Source organism: Epargyreus clarus, unplaced genomic scaffold (assembly GCF_041222505.1).
Source record: "Epargyreus clarus isolate Ecla_fem2 unplaced genomic scaffold, WU_Ecla_fem_2.2 ptg000026l, whole genome shotgun sequence".
Lineage (NCBI taxonomy): Eukaryota > Metazoa > Arthropoda > Insecta > Lepidoptera > Hesperiidae > Epargyreus > Epargyreus clarus.
In genome coordinates, this window is record NW_027332233.1 from 14451394 (window position 1) to 14467475 (window position 16082).

General features: G+C 40.3%; 1 protein-coding gene across 7 annotated transcripts; it reads left to right on the plus strand.

The window, feature by feature from the left end:
• Positions 1 to 230: 230 nt before the first annotated feature.
• Positions 231 to 14594, plus strand: LOC140753329 (uncharacterized). 7 transcript variants are annotated; one of them, XM_073087859.1, is made up of 18 exons: positions 231 to 738; positions 817 to 1088; positions 2946 to 3177; positions 3422 to 3630; positions 4029 to 4136; positions 5311 to 5520; positions 6154 to 6165; positions 7972 to 8151; positions 8519 to 8633; positions 8968 to 9202; positions 9620 to 9755; positions 10247 to 10398; positions 10899 to 11143; positions 11374 to 11479; positions 12748 to 13035; positions 13445 to 13816; positions 14152 to 14273; positions 14447 to 14594. In XM_073087859.1, exons 1-18 carry the CDS (start codon positions 673 to 675, stop codon positions 14576 to 14578), a joined length of 3192 nt encoding a protein of 1063 aa, XP_072943960.1. In that variant the 5' UTR covers positions 231 to 672; the 3' UTR covers positions 14579 to 14594. The 7 variants fall into 7 exon arrangements, with proteins under 7 accessions (XP_072943960.1, XP_072943962.1, XP_072943961.1 ...); XM_073087861.1 differs by having other exon boundaries at positions 233 to 738; positions 832 to 1088; XM_073087862.1 differs by having other exon boundaries at positions 242 to 738; positions 2967 to 3177.
• Positions 14595 to 16082: the final 1488 nt, after the last annotated feature.

The window sequence follows — 16082 nt, forward strand, 5'->3', positions numbered from 1 at the left end:
ATCAACATACTATGCGTCCATCCCTATTTTACATTTGACGCAGTTAGTATATGTCCTAAGTGTGGTATACTTTTATATTATTTTGCGTGATGTTTCTTGCTGGAATCCCTTAAATAATTATATGCCCAAAGTGTAATTATAAGAAAAAGTTCATCATAATATTTATTACACTAATCATTATAAATCTCACTCTAATATTATGTTGTTGCTCTATAAGAAAACAAGGACAAAACTGGCAATATTTGTCACAAATCAATACATCTGCCCGTGGGATGGGAAAAATACATATCTATAGAATTTATATACCTGATTAAGATTTATTGATCGGAGGTGTGCCCTTTGTAGTTTTGTGTGCGACTCAAAAGTCATCTAAGAGATCTAAATTTAATTCATCAATGTGATTTATTTGCATTTACTTCTTCAAAGTTCCGTTTGCTATTGGATTCAATTCGTTGAATCATTATTTATTTTTTTGGGAAAACTGCAATATGAAGCAGTAACACTGATTTTTTGTTTTTATTTTGGTTTCGATTGAGATTCGAATACGGAAGTGGCTGGTTTCTTGTTGTTGACGCTCGGGTTGCGAAACATGTTCTTTTTAGAACTGTATAAAAATAACTAAATTATGGTGAGAAACACGTCCTATAAGTAAAGTACCGAGCGACATCAAACATGGCTACGCGAGGAGAAAAGGCTGGTGCAGGAGGAGGAGGCAATGGCGAGGAGCAGATCGTAGAGGTAAATCGATTTGCCCTACATACCGATGACAGTTATATATACTTGACCTGACTTGATGTTAAGTGTTGTATGGAATAGATGTTGGATTTTCAGACCTTGGCAGAGGTGTTCCGATGTTTCATCTGTATGGAGAAGCTGGTGGACGCCCACCTCTGCCCTCACTGTTCGAAGCTGTGCTGCTACTCTTGCGTGCGGCGATGGCTGACAGAGCAGAGGTCGCAGTGCCCTCACTGCCGCGCCTCCCTGCACCTCCACGAGCTGGTCAACTGCCGCTGGGTGGAGGAGGTCACTCAGCAAATAGAAACCATGCAGACCACCTCAGCAAACCAAAGAGATAATCTCAGAGACCGGTAATCCATTTCTGATCATCTTTATATTATGATGTTTTTTTTTTAATTTTATATCTATTTTGTTTTGGTTCTTTATAAAATAACATTAAGTTCTTTTAACTTAACTAACCACACAATTTACCGTAAGTAAACTAAAAATGTACACAGATCTACCAATATAAACGTTTGAGTTAAAAAATGGAATAACTTAATAATTCAACTTGATTTTCCATTCAACACAGCTATCTACATTTAAACACAATTTTCAGTTAGAAGTATTGATATTATAAATCTTTCAATATTAATAGAAATAAATGCTGCTTTGTATCTTATTTTAAAATCAAATAATATTGGAAGAAAACCTGTGATATGTATTTGGAGTGTGTTAAAATCTGTTCATATTTACTTTGTATGAAAAACAGGGAATTATTGTTAGATTCTTATTAGAAGAATTGTATTAGAAAGTGACCTCTGTCGCTCTCATTTCATGAGTATTTTACATATGAATATATTTCTGCTTGTGAGGCTAAAGTAACTGTAATCATTTTTACTGACTTACATTTGAGTCATGATTAATTTATAAAATATTCAAATTTAGATGTGTTTATCTAAAATTACAATAGTTATTTTATATCAACATCACCAATAAATAGGGATTGGTGCAATCAGTTTCAGGTATATAAAATATTAAGAAGGAATGTTTCTTGTTAAAAAGTAACATAATAATAATTCATCATTATTTTACAATACAAGTAGACTACACATATCAATGAATGTACAATATAACATAAAAAACACATGTTATTTTTGAAACAAAGTTTTAGTCTGAACTCAAGGGCAGTATGATAGAGATCTGTATTATAATGTAAAATTATGTGAGAAAATAACACAGGATGTATGATTATCGTGATAGATATTCCTAGTAACACATAAAATACAGTAAATGATTGAGAATAGCAATAAAATTGTGATTTAATTTACTGTTCTTTTTAGAACTGTATAAAAATAACACATTTAATGAACAACATTAGTATGCAAATATCCTCCTTTGCACAAATTAGCATATTTGAATATTAATGTCTTTCATTATATGTAATGTTACATAGTCTGACAGTATATATTATGTAACATTAATTTATTATGATTAATTATGCTTCAGTATTTGCATCATTAATTTTATTCCATAACTTTTCTATAGGAAAAATAACATACTTACAGTGTTCAGAGTTTAGGTGTTTGATTATGGATTCAGGATAACTTGTTACATACATACAAAGACACATTTAATAAATAGAATCAATATTGTTTGTTATTTCTTGCGAGTGGCAAACTTATACCATGCTTATGTAGTGACCATATTAATAAATGCAGTGTTAATTCAATTGCTCACATATAATACTTTGTTGCATGAATCACATTCTATGTTTTGCCTATTCATGACAACTAATTTTGTGCTTTTAATACTTAGTGAAGGTGATTGATTAAATCAAGTAAATAGTTTGCAATATTGAGTAATTGAAACAATTTTCAATCAGATCATGACAAAACTGGAAGATCTCTGAAGCTTTGATAAGCCCTTTGGAACCAAATTCAAATAAAAGTCTCTGTACACAATAATCACAACAATACAATAAACAAAAAATGGTGGTCTTTTGGTAGTTGGCTTTTGGGAATTTCATTGGTTCTGGACTTATTGAGTAATCTCAAAGAATATTCAGGCATATTTTCATTTGGTCATGATTATAATTGGCAGAATCCTTAAATTAATGCAATTTGATATTTTTTTGTTTTGTCATTATATTCTTTTGGTTTTTATTTTGTTTTATCTTGATTTTCTCAATGCCAATATACAATAGCAGATATTTATGTCAAATAAAGCTATAAATCGGTGTACAACAGATGTCCAACACATCAAGAGAAGCTGTCGGTGTACTGTTGGACATGTCGCCGGTGCATCTGCCACCAGTGCGCTCTGTGGGGCGGCACGCACTCCGGCCACAACTTCAAGCCTCTGGAAGAGGTTTACGAGCAACATGTCACACAGATCCGAGACGAGGTCTCGCAGCTGCGCCGTAGGCTCATGGAGCTCATCAGCCTTGTGCAAGATGTGGTGAGTAGACTCTCCTCTCTCAGTATTGCTGTGCAGTGATTGCCATAGTATATAAATAAGGAATTCAATTTTCCATTAGGCAATATTAATTATGAATATGCATTGTTCTTCTTCTTGAATATGGATTGATATGTTCTGGATTTGGGTCTCAATACACATCACCTAATAAGACTGGGGTGCTACGAATCTGTTTTTTTAAAGTATTGCAAAGAAATTAATATACGGTTTATTATGATGTATGTAGGAGCGTAACGTAGAGTCGGTGCGCGCTGCCAAGGACGAGCGCGTCCGCGAGATACGCAACGCGGTGGAGCTCATGATCTCGCGCCTGGACTCGGCGCTGAAGGCCAAGCTGCTCACGCTCATGGGCCAGAAGAACGGCCTCACGCAGGAGACAGAGCAACTCGAGCATCTACTGCAGGAGATTGAGCACCAGATGCACACCAGTACCAGGTAATTGATAAGTTTCTGTAATTCTGCTTTATTTAGAGGGTAGAAGCCTTTGTGGTTCGCCTGCGCCGGCACCACCGCCACACCTATTTCTACCTCATAACTGTACCTCACGTAGGAATATCTCATCCTGTCAGGGATTGATTACAGATGTCCAGGAGCGGCAGTAGCATTTTATATTATAAAAAAAAAAACCTATGTGGTATCGTTGGTAACCACAGGAAAGGGGATGCAAAATAATTAATTGTTTCGTTAATAAGCAGTGACAGAATAATGGTTTTAATTTCGACTTCTTAAATTGGTGTTTGTGTTGTTGGTTGATTTTGAATAATATAGTAAAAGCTTTAAAAAAATCATTAATGAGGATGTGCTTGTGCAATATTACTGTCAATCTTTTTCAGATCGGAATTGATCGCGAAAAGTAGCGACCTGTCGAAGATGATTCACCAGGTTCGCAAGAAACCAATGGCTAGTTTCGTGACCGCGCCCGTACCGGCCGATTTCCACAGGCAAGTCTTAAAGTCTTAAAGTCGTAAATTGTTATTAAATAACTAGCTGACCCGGCAAACATTGTGTTGCCATATAAATAAAAAAATGTTAAGGGTAAACAACATTTATCACTTAGGGGTGTGAAAAATAGATAGTAGCTGATTCTCAGATCTACTGAATATGCATATAAAATTTGGTGAAAATCGGTAAAGCCGTTTCAGAGGAGTATGGTAACTAATATTGTGTCACGAGAATTTTATGTATAAGATATATTTATTTATATTGTTAAGGTACCTGATGTGTGGAACTGATAATATCATATTTTTTGGAGAAAATATTTCTTAATTGTATAAAAATTACTTCTTGTAATGATACTTTATAAATCTTGATGATTATTTTGGGTAATCTTGAGAATTAAGATAAATTTGGGATATAAGATTACATAGCAGTATGATATCTCTTCTCTCTCTCTCTCTCTTCTTGGGCTAACTAATGAATAAACAAATAAATAAATGCTTTCTACATTCATGGTTCAACGGTGCCATAGACACACACATAGGCAAATACACAAACACCCAGATCCAGAAATCTAAATTCATTTAGATATCTGTCTGGTCGTGGATCGAACCCGGGACCCTTTGCTCGTCAGACCGATATAATGGCCGCTCCGCCACGCGGATCGTTTATGAACGACTAACGTCAATGAATGAGCGACCGAACGAGTAAAATTGCTGACTGTTTTCCCATTACGTCTCCGACTGTCATGGTGTAATTTATGCGGAACAATGCCGACATGTGCAGCTAAGTGGTGCAAAAACAACACGAAATCGAAGAAAAAGTGCAGAGAAATATCGTTTCATTCGTAAATGCTCTAAAAACTACACTTTTTAATAGTTTTCAAATACGAAAATAGATGGCAGTGACAATTTCAATTGTCAAGACTGGTTACATTTTCTTGTGAGTGAGTAATCTTCACTAATCTATGGTTTCATACAGGGTTTTTTTTAGGTCGGGTTATTTTTAAGCTCTGCGAGATACAGCTGACTTCTCTTGTAATTTTGGCTATGTCCCGCCGGATATCTGGTATCCGGCCAAACTGCTATTTGTTGCAACACTAGTATATGTCCTACCGTCGGCTTCTAAGGGCCAACGAATGTATGAACGACCGAACGAATAAAACTTGTAACGTTCCAGCGAAATCGTCCCGAGCTACGACAGCAGCACGTTCCCGCTGATGAACTTCACGCAGCTGCAGCACGCGGCCGCGCCGGTGTACTCGGCGCCGCTGCACGTGAACGGGCTGTGCTGGCGGCTCAAGGTGTACCCCGACGGCAACGGCGTCGTGCGCGGCAACTACCTCTCCGTGTTCCTCGAGCTCAGCGCCGGCCTGCCGGAGACCTCCAAGTATGTTATGCCCGCCTGGTACCCAATCCTCCTACAGTGTGTCTTTTCATAATTGATTAGTATTGATAATTTATTTAAGAGTACTATTTATAATAATTTAAGGGAATACATTAATAATTTGAGTTTTGATAAGTGAAAAGGAGCTATGGACTATTAAGATACTGTGAGTTCATAAAATTACGTTATAGACACCAAACACCATATTTATTAGCGTATTTTTAAGTGTTATTTATAGAAAAGCGTGAAATTCGCATAAAATCTTCGCATAGGATAGACGACCCGGTAAATATGATGATTACAATGGGGTTTGTCAAATACACTTTATTATTTTTTACATTTCGACACCTAATTTAAATTTAATTGAATTTCATGTTATGAACTTACGGCACCTTAAAGTTTCATTCTATTAATTCTATTGTCTTGAGAAATAATAATTATTAACATGATTAAAAGGTATAATTTTATTTAAAGTCTGATTTTATGATATAATTGAATAATAATGCAAAAATACTATAATAACATTCAAAGTAAAACAAGAAATTATAAATTATATTAATGTCCTCAATGTATTGAACACTTGTAAAAGATAGTAACATAATGTTTCGTGATTACAACTGCTGCGTTTAAATACAGCTCTGGCAAGAGGTAAGTCGTGAACACAGCAAGCAAAGCATTTACTAGCAGTAGATCGCAAATCTGTGTGGAAGCATGGTATCTAGGAACTTCAATTTCTATGTGCTGGAAAATCATTCGTTCATTGAAGAATTTGTACGATGTACATATTGTATGTTCTTACAAAGTGGTAGAATGCATTGAGTAGGGTTTACGCTGGTCTGTTCTGCATTTACAACTCTGTCTCTGTTATTTTACCGCGAAATATTTTTGTTGCGTCGTAAAAATATGTGAGGTTATCCCTACTATCATCCAGTCTCGGTCAGGTTTATATTATTTTTCATTATGGCGCATATAAGAATATCCACTTATGCAGTTAGAGTGATATTTAATAAAGTCATATATACTACGATTTGATAAAATAAAATGAGATATTACAAAACGTAATATTATGTATGATTTCTCGTTTGGCATATCTTCTCCAATAAAGAGAAGGGTGATGGGGTCACGCGTAGTGTCGTGCACGTTTATCGATACAAATTCCACTGACTTTACATAAGGTCGGAGTTCGTTTACGCAATCACTTATTACGAAACTAGAAATTAAAATGACAATATCAAGACTGGATTACAGTGTGGGATGACCTTCAACCATTTCATTTCTGGGTTGGTTTTAGACGACTAATTTGTCGCAATGGTATCTAACGCCAGGAACATTATTATGCTTTATTTACGGCGATAATACATCATTTTGGTAATTGGCATTGAATTGGCAAACATTTAATTCAGTATTCGATTTGTTTTGTTGAAATTTCAAAATTTCTCCTTGGAGGATCATAACATGACCAAACGCTTCTGTTATTTATGATTTCCAATCTTTTCAGTGGTTAATATCATATATCGTGTAGTTGTTTCCGGCAGGTTATCACTATGGCTATCAGAACCGCTTCTCATCACCATGAACTAAGTGTTGTCGCTCATGTGTAGTATTCTTCCTACTTTTGCCACGGCCATTCTATCTGTAGGTATCTTACGCTTCTTAGCTGCAATGTTAGGTTGTCTTCTATCTGTTGTACCGTTCCTTCTTGCTGAAAGACGTAGTTGACGAATATTTTGCGCAATTATAATAATTTACTAGGTTTTATTACATTGATATAAATTTGTAATGAAAAGTATATATAAATACATAATATATTTTAAATTATTCGTGGGTTTATGTTGTTGGGCGTTTTTTTTTTTGTATTGTAAGGAACTGAACCGGACTTGGGAGACATGAGACATTTTAAAGAGTCTTCATGATTATAATATATTTTTTATGGTTCAACACAAGTCACACCACTATCACACTAACAGCAGTAGTGATTCACCATGTTTTGGTGTAAATGCTGTTAAAGGCACGATATATTTCCTTCCAAGAGTTCATATAAATGTCCGAACGCGATTTTTTATTTTCATAGATGATCTTATGGTATAATATTTATTCGAACAATGTATGAAAGCGCTTTATAATACATTACATTTTCATATTGTCACGGTATTACTTAACTAGAAAACTAGTATCGCAAATATTGTCTTACACTTGTTCTCTTTCTAAATTGGCCGTTCTGTTTAAATTGGATCAGTATCAGTACACTGCAAGATTAGCCAGTATAGACAAATTTTCTTAAGTTATTTTTATGTTTAAGTGAACCATATTATTATGGGCATAGAAAATTGTTTTGAAATTACAGGGGTAATCCGAAATTTGCGTTTTATGGACTCGTTATGGATCTTTGCGGTCAACAGAGGCCTTTAATGAATTTTTGACTGAAAATATTAATACAGAATAATTGTAAACTAGGTACGAGTATCGCGTGGAGATGTTGCACCAGGTGTCGCGCGACCCCAACAAGAACATCGTGCGCGAGTTCGCGTCGGACTTCGAGGTGGGCGAGTGCTGGGGCTACAACCGCTTCTTCCGCCTCGACCTGCTCGCCAGCGAGGGCTACCTCAACCCCGAGTCTGACACGCTCATACTCAGGTAACAATCTCACCTAACATAACTTCTTCTTTATTGATATTATTTTTCAAGTTTTAATTATATATACTTACTAGGCGAATACTTTGCATATAAGGAAAATAATCAGCTGCTATATTGACAAACATACTTTTTTCATGTTATTTAAATAAATTTAATTAAATTAAACATATTTGACATTAATATACATAATTGACTAAATTAACTAAAAAATATTACTGTGTTATGAACTTGACATTGCACACTATTTATATAGTAGAATGTAAGAACATATAAAATATTTGTCACCATTTACCATTACTACATTCTGGCAATAAATAATTTTCATTTCATTTCATTTCATATATATTTTATGTTTTTTTTTTATTAGATTCCAAGTGCGACCACCCACTTTCTACCAGCGCTGCCGCGACCAACAGTGGTACATCAACCAGTTGATTACCATGCAGAACCAGCACATTCTGCAGATTAATGATCTCAAGGAGGTAACACTACTACACTATACTGTTGATGCTGTTCCTTACGTTGTATAGAGTCATAGAGGAAAATATTTGAGTCTTATAAATTAACAAACATGCTTTTCACTCATGACTTTGGAATTGTCTATTGTTTTTAATAATATGTTTAGATGACCCGAAGTAAGATGAGCGAAGCTCTCACCATACCGGCCTAACACGCTGGTCAATCGTCGGTCAGACAGATATAATAAAGTCGTCCTTGTTTGTGTACATGGCACACACGATACAAGAAAAATTTCGGTCGTAGTACCCCCGTTTCCTCTCATGTGTCCCATCTATACACGATTTGTGTATCCGTCAGCGTCTGTCGCTGGAGATGTCGCGCAACCCGGCGAGCGGCGCGGCGGGCGCGGCGGGCGCGGCGGCGACGCGCGCGGCGGCCGCGCCCGCGTCGCCCGCGCCGCCCGACGCCGCGCACAACAACCCGGTGGACGCCACGCCGCTCGACGGCCTGCCCGCGCCGCCCAACTGGAAGTTCACGCCCGTCGCCGCCGCGCCCGCCGCCGGCCTCGCCAGGAACACGCCCCCCACCACCGGTACGTTGGCGCTCGATGATCTACTGTGCGTGCCCGCCACTTTTATACACTTTTGATTCGGTAGGAGATTTTCTACTAACAGTTTTTGATGTGATTAGTTCATATGACGACCCGCGTGGTGGAGCGATCACCATACCTGTCTGATACGCAAAAGGTCCCGGGTTCGATCCCCGGTCAGACAGATATCTAAATAATGAATTTAGATTTCTATTTCTGGGTCTGGGTGTTTGTGTATTTATCTATGTGTGTGTCCATGGCATCCACGACACAGGGAATCTTAGTGTGGGGCTGTGAGTGTAGAAAGCGTTTTTTTTTTTAATATTTGAAATCCCAAACTCGATGGAATCCTTTTTATTTTATGCTCTTGGCTCTACTCTTTAATGTAAAGTACAATAAGAAATCGTAATATGTTCACAGCGGTAATGACACCGATGGTGTTCGAAGGCAACCGCACCAGCGAGGCGCGGCCGACCAGCTACGGCACCGAGGTGGTGACCACCGACCGCCGTCACCACGCTGTCGATGCAGCATACAATCAGCCCACAACTTCCAGGTTAATATCTGTTATTCTCTTTTTTGATGGTTTTCTTTATAAATGTATAAAATGTACACGAAAGACTAATAAGTCAGAAGAAAATATTCGAGTTTAAATCAAAATAGAACAAATGAAATGAATATATCATAGTCACGTGCATTGTAAATGTATGTAGACATATATCGACATATGTGTGCATATTCGACAGGTAGATTGGAAACAAATACATTGCAATGCAAACATGCAAAGATTTCTATGGCAATCTTGTAAAATTATGTATGTCGCTGCTAATGAAAGTAAGTTTGTCGTTTGTGAATAATGTTAAGTGTGAATAAGCAGTGATAGCCTAGTGAAAGTTTTCAAATGTATGTTAAGTCTACCGATTCGCACTTGGCCAGCGCGGTGGACTATGGCCTAATCCTTCTCATTCTGAGAGGAGACCCGTGCCCAGCAGTGGGACAATAATGAGTTAATGATGATGACGTTGAATTCGTGATGCGTTCTCGCAGGTCGTCGGGCATAGTGGGCGCGAGCGCGGGCGCGGCGGACAGCCTGGCGCTGGTGAGCCTGCACACGCTGCTGAGCTCGGCCGGCCCGCGCTCGCACGTGGCGCGCGCGCAGCGCCGCCGCCACGCGCCGCCCAGCAAGGACGCGCCCAGGGGTGAGCTAACTTTGTGTACCTACATGTTAGATAATGTACCTATGTATAGTCCGCGCCAAACGTCTAATCCACACTGAAGTTGTTGCGAGCAGGTGTAGTGATACAATTTGCTATCGCGACGCGATTCATTTCTATATTCAGAGTGTACTAGCAGTTTGGCGCAGACTACACCTATGTAATAATAAATTTCCTTATTTCACTGATTATATTAAATCATAAAAAGAAAACGTATTGAGAAACTAAGAAAATTTCAAATTGTGCAAATCAAGTATGATGGATTATTCCAAGTAATAATAAACAAAATTATAATTAATATAATTTTTCAAAATAATATTTTCTATGTATGATATTTCTTTCGTGAGTCGGAATAATCACGACACTTTAAATATAATTTAATTCAAAACAGCTTTTCAAATTAGAATATATTAGTAAAAACGCTTCGTTAAGGAATCATGTTGGATCATAACTCGAGCGCAATTTAAGCTGTGAGAGTTCAACAGCCGCCCGTCCGACAGCGGGCGCGAGCACGTCGGTGACGGAGGCGGGCGGCGCGGGCAGCGGCGCGGCGCTGGGCGGCTCGGTGTCGTCGCCCGAGCTGAACCCCGCGCCCAGCTGCGCCGCGCTCGAGCCGCCCGAGCCGGAGCCGGCCGAGCCGCCCGCCGCCGCCGCGCAGCAACCTCCACAGCAGCCCACGCAGACCACCATCGCCGCGCTCGCCGCCTCAGAGACGAGCAGTGATACTGGGGTTTGTACAGAGAATTTCGAAGCAACTCCGTCATCGATTATTCGGAGCGCTTATTGCAATGAGTTCCGTCTTCAATAAGTTCAAATTTATGAAAAAAGACATAATTAAAGGATAAAGGGATATAATATTTATATAAGTAAAAAAAAAACTTTATTTTATAATACTCTTTAAGTTGTCTGTAAATGCTTTTGAAATAAGATAAAAATATAAAACCACAATTAACATTACAGGATCTCATGTTTAGTGAGCTGGAAGGATTCTTTGATGATACTCAACCTAACCCAATTGACGATCACTTCAATGAAGAGAATGATGTGGATGAAGAAACTATGTCCGGTGAGTGCCGATATCCCAAATTTGGAAGTATATTTTATTATATTAAGGTAATACTTGTACAGGTATGGAATGAAGAATTTGGTATTTTGCTACTACAAAAGAAATAGGTGTTTATTTCCTTATCCCACATTCATAGAACATATCCTACCCTACAGATAATATATCTACCCTATCCTATCTCTCCTATTCCCCATACCCTATTCCCATCCCCAGACGGCTCCTCCGGCAGCGGGTGCTCGTGGTGCGGGCACAACGAAGTGTGCGCCTCGGGTGCGTCGGGGGTGTCGGGGGAGTCCGGGGGCTCGGGCGGCTCGGGGCGCTCGGGCGGCTCGGGGGGCTCGGGCCGCTCCGGGGGCTCGTCGGGCTCCCGCTACTCGGCGCGGCGGCGGCGCGCGCGGCCCTACACGCTCCCGCACCTCGGTTGCGACGCTGCGTACCGCACTTAACTTACACTCTTTCCCGAACGCACTTTCATATTACATTACTTTTTTACTTTGTTACACAATTCCGGATCGATTTTAGTAAACGACCCTCTCGGCGTTAGTCAGAATTTTTAGTAAAAAAAATATTTTAGTTGGTTTTCCAATATTATTTGGAATGTAGGGGAAATATCGGTATGTTGTGCATTTTTTAAAATGAAGAATTTCATATATTTAATATAAATATTTAATTTCACTATAATCTCTTTAATTTTTTTAATTATAAAAATTGATTTGCTAACTCTTAATTGTTAATGTCATATAAATCTTAAGTTAGTTGATTTTCCTATTACATTTACTTTAAAATTTCATATTTATTTTATGAAAACAAAATTTTTCAAATGAAAGTAATAAACAATTATTTATTAAGTCTTAATTTGTTTTTCTTTGTATCTGGGTTTACAAAAATGATAATTCGGGCTTCTTGTTATCATAATTTATTGAATTTAAATAAATGATTAAAATTTCCTACAATTTATATTGTCCCTTTATTTCAATTATTTTTATTGATCTGATATGACAGTTAAGTATTAAACAATTTCGGTTACTTATAAAGACCGTAGTTACAGTTTTCGTAAATAAATTAACATAAACATTTCCAGTATACATTTATTGATTTAATTCTGAAGCTGTTGGAAAATGTTTGATTTATTAGGTTATTCTTATTATTAATAAAATATGGTTTTTCGATTTCGTCCTGTAGTTACTTGAAAACATTAACGGCTAAGATTAACATAGGAAGATTTTTATGAGCGTGAGACATTAATACATGGACGGTCGCAATTTCAGGCGAGAACGACGTGGAGGGCGCCGTGGGCGGGCTGCCGACGACCGGTTCGAGCACGGACATCCTGTCGCGGCTGCTGTGCGCGGTGCACGGGCGCGGCGCGGCGGCGCGCAGCGTGACGCCGGCCGGCAGCGACGGGCCCGGCCCGCCGCCCGCCGCGCCCGCGCCGCCGCTCGCCGCGCCGCGCGACGACCCGCAGCTCTCCACCGCCGCGCACACCGACATGCTGCTGCTCAATCTCATGCGCATCAACGGCCTCACGCCCGTCACCGTCACGCCGCGCGGACAGGGTCTGTGTTGTCTTACATCTGCATTGTGGGCACCGCTTAGTAACTTGACGCTGATCCGATGTAATACATAAATAAAATCTATTTTCATAATTATGTTAAGGTCTTTATATCGTAGCGGTTAAAGCGGTTGTTTTTTACGTTATATATTTAAACAAATGTGTTTAATTTAAATATTATAAGGGCATCATTTTTAAATTTAAATGTCTGTGTGAGGTACTCACTGTGCACAATTGGAATACCTAAAACAAATATAATTTTGACATGGAATATAGGAAATCCTCATTTTTAAAATGTCAATAAATGTGCCATTATGTAATTGTATTTTAATTATTAGAGACACCTCCACTTAACTCACTATTTAAAGCCTTAAAATTTTTTATCGATTAAATGTCTTCCTGTTTGCTTGTAGTGACGGATCGCTATTGGCCACTGTACGAGCAGCGGAGGACGCTGTCGCCGAGCCCGAGCGACCTTAGCGACGCTTTGTTCCGCAGCGGCGGTGGCGGCGGCGGCGGCGGCGGCGGTTGCGGCGGTGGAGGCGGTGGCGGTAGCGGCGGTGGCGGTTGCGGCGGTGGCGGTGGCGGTGGCGGCGGTGGCGGTTGCGGCGGTGTCGTTAGCGGCTCCGGCGGCGGCTGCGGCAGTACCGTTGTCAGCGGCGGCGGCTGCGGCGGCGGCAACGTGCTGGTGCGCAGCGCGCGCCACGCGCCGCCGCGCCGCCACCGCCGCGCGCCGCGCACCGCGCTCTCGCCCGGACAGCTGCGCCGCGACAGATACGGGGACGGTGAGGACACCCTTATAACGCTAAATCTTTTGTCAAGTATTAAATACTACGTCATGTATTATATGGAAAGCTAGATCAACACTATCAGATAGTGGAATAATATAGAGGGTGTATTTTTTTTTTCAAAATGAATTCGTTCGATTCCCGGCTAGGGAATAAGTTATTTTAAAAAAGTAATGATGTAGTTTTAGTTTTTATCAAAATCGGCCTCGTAACTCCTTTCAGCATTTTTCGCTAAACCTCACAGTTTGGGATTCGGCCCTGAAGGCCCGTTTGAAAAATTCATCCTGTATATCATACTGTTAATGATATAATATGATATTGGTGTTTATCAGGGATCGGACAATTGCCACAATTGGGTTCATCTCCGCCCAGCACGCCGCGAGGGCGCGAACGTCCCGACCCGCGCTGGCTGCCCGGCGATCCCGAAGATTTGGACGCCGTGCTCGACTACAACGTGAGTTTCGATTTCTCTGGCAGCATTCATAGGCGAGGGTGGAGATCTTTTCGACACACTAGGGTTTTTAATCGATACCGATTCGAAACGGGCACTCGATTAGATCGATAGGCGGCGCCCCATAAAATATTTTGAATTAAAAAATAAATCACAACGATCGGAACGCCCCCCAGGACTCCCTGCTGGACATGCTGCTGAACGGGCTGCACCTGGACGGGCAGCAGGCGGCGGAGCTGCAGGAGGTGCCGCCCGTGCAGCCGTGGAGCCCGGCGCCGGCGCGCGAGCCGCCGCCGCGGGCCGACTGACCCGCGGCCGCGCGCGCCTGCGCGCTGTGCCGCCGGCCGCGCCGCGCCGCGCCGCCCGCGCCCGTGCCCGCGCCCGCCTCGGGCCGCTCGGCCGCCGCCGCGTTCCGCGAGGCGCTGCGCCTCGGGCCGAACGCCCGGGCCGCGCCGCCCGCGCCCGTGTCGCTGGCCGAGCGCCGCCGCGAGCGCGACCGCGTGCGCGAGCACCTGCGCGACCACCTGCCCACGCGCCTGCGCCGCGCCTCCGACGTCAACAACAACCCGCCGCACGCGCCCGCGCCGGCCCCCGCGCCCACCGTGCGCCGCGAGTACCAGCACTGATTCGGTTAGCGTGCGACGAGGTACCTCAGTGACGTTCCTGACGTGAAGCTGCAATCCCCCTTCGAGATTCAAGATTCCACCGTGACCACCATTGTTTGATTTATCGTTGCTACGATTAAAAGTTATGGGAATTGGAGAGATTCTTCTCGCGATGTGAAAAACTGTATTAATTTGTAGTAATCGTTAACGGACAAAGATATCGTTACGAATGAGAAAAAAACATGTCACGACCCAGTGAACCGACGGGGACGCTATCTCAAAAAATAAAAATATCGACAATGTTTTCGATATATTGCCAAAAATGACATATTCTACACTCTTGAGTACGTATTACATGAGGCCTCTTGCAGAAAAAAATGCCGATTGTCATTCTCATAGCATAAATATATTGATGCTGTCCATCTAAAATTCCATTAATACCATACATGACTATTACTTGAATCGATTATTTTTCAAATCGATTTGTCTTAAGCGATGAGGCTTACGATTGCCTTTGCTGTCTTTTGTCACTTACTGTTATGATAGGATGAGAGACGAGAAGCCACGACTCGTCCACTTAATTCCTTCGTTTGGTTTAGTTCAATATTATTTATTTATATTATAATATATTTATTACTTCGGGCATTAAGTATGGTGAAGTCAAAATTACGATCTCTATTTATTATTATTTTATATGTTATCGATTGATTATTGGATCTCTTAATTTTTGATTTGATTGATGTAGTTAACATTTATATGCATAGTGCATACATTTACTCTGCTGTACAGTAAGATTTTTTAGGGTGAACGCAACATTTAAGCTTATCCTATATCTGCTACTATATGATTCACGTAACTCAATTAAGATATTTTGTAACTGCTATTTAAGCTGCATACGCACATCTATATACTATTTTCTTTACTGAAATATTTGTAAAGTGAATACAATAGTATAAGAATACGTAGTTTTGTTTAAGCACTTGGCTAAGTAGCTTTTCGAATATCTTTACAATACTGCATTTACTCTATTTATTATCCTATATTATTGCGTTCACCCGACACACTTAATATTACTTATAGGTGTTTGCTTAGTATAGTCTGGCAAAGCTTGCTGTGAACGTGAACTTGTTTTTGGCTGACAATGTCATTTTTCGATATTTACATAATCATGTTTATGAAATAGCTAACTCAGCATGCTAAATAAATA

Bases quoted from the DNA above. Each gene is read 5' to 3' on its own strand.
- LOC140753329 (XM_073087859.1), top strand. From the start codon at position 673: ATGGCTACGCGAGGAGAAAAGGCTGGTGCAGGAGGAGGAGGCAATGGC. The intron at 9,203-9,619 runs GTACGTTGGCGC...ATATGTTCACAG, and splicing joins GAACACGCCCCCCACCACCG to CGGTAATGACACCGATGGTG. The intron at 13,036-13,444 runs GTCTGTGTTGTC...GTTTGCTTGTAG, and splicing joins CGTCACGCCGCGCGGACAGG to TGACGGATCGCTATTGGCCA.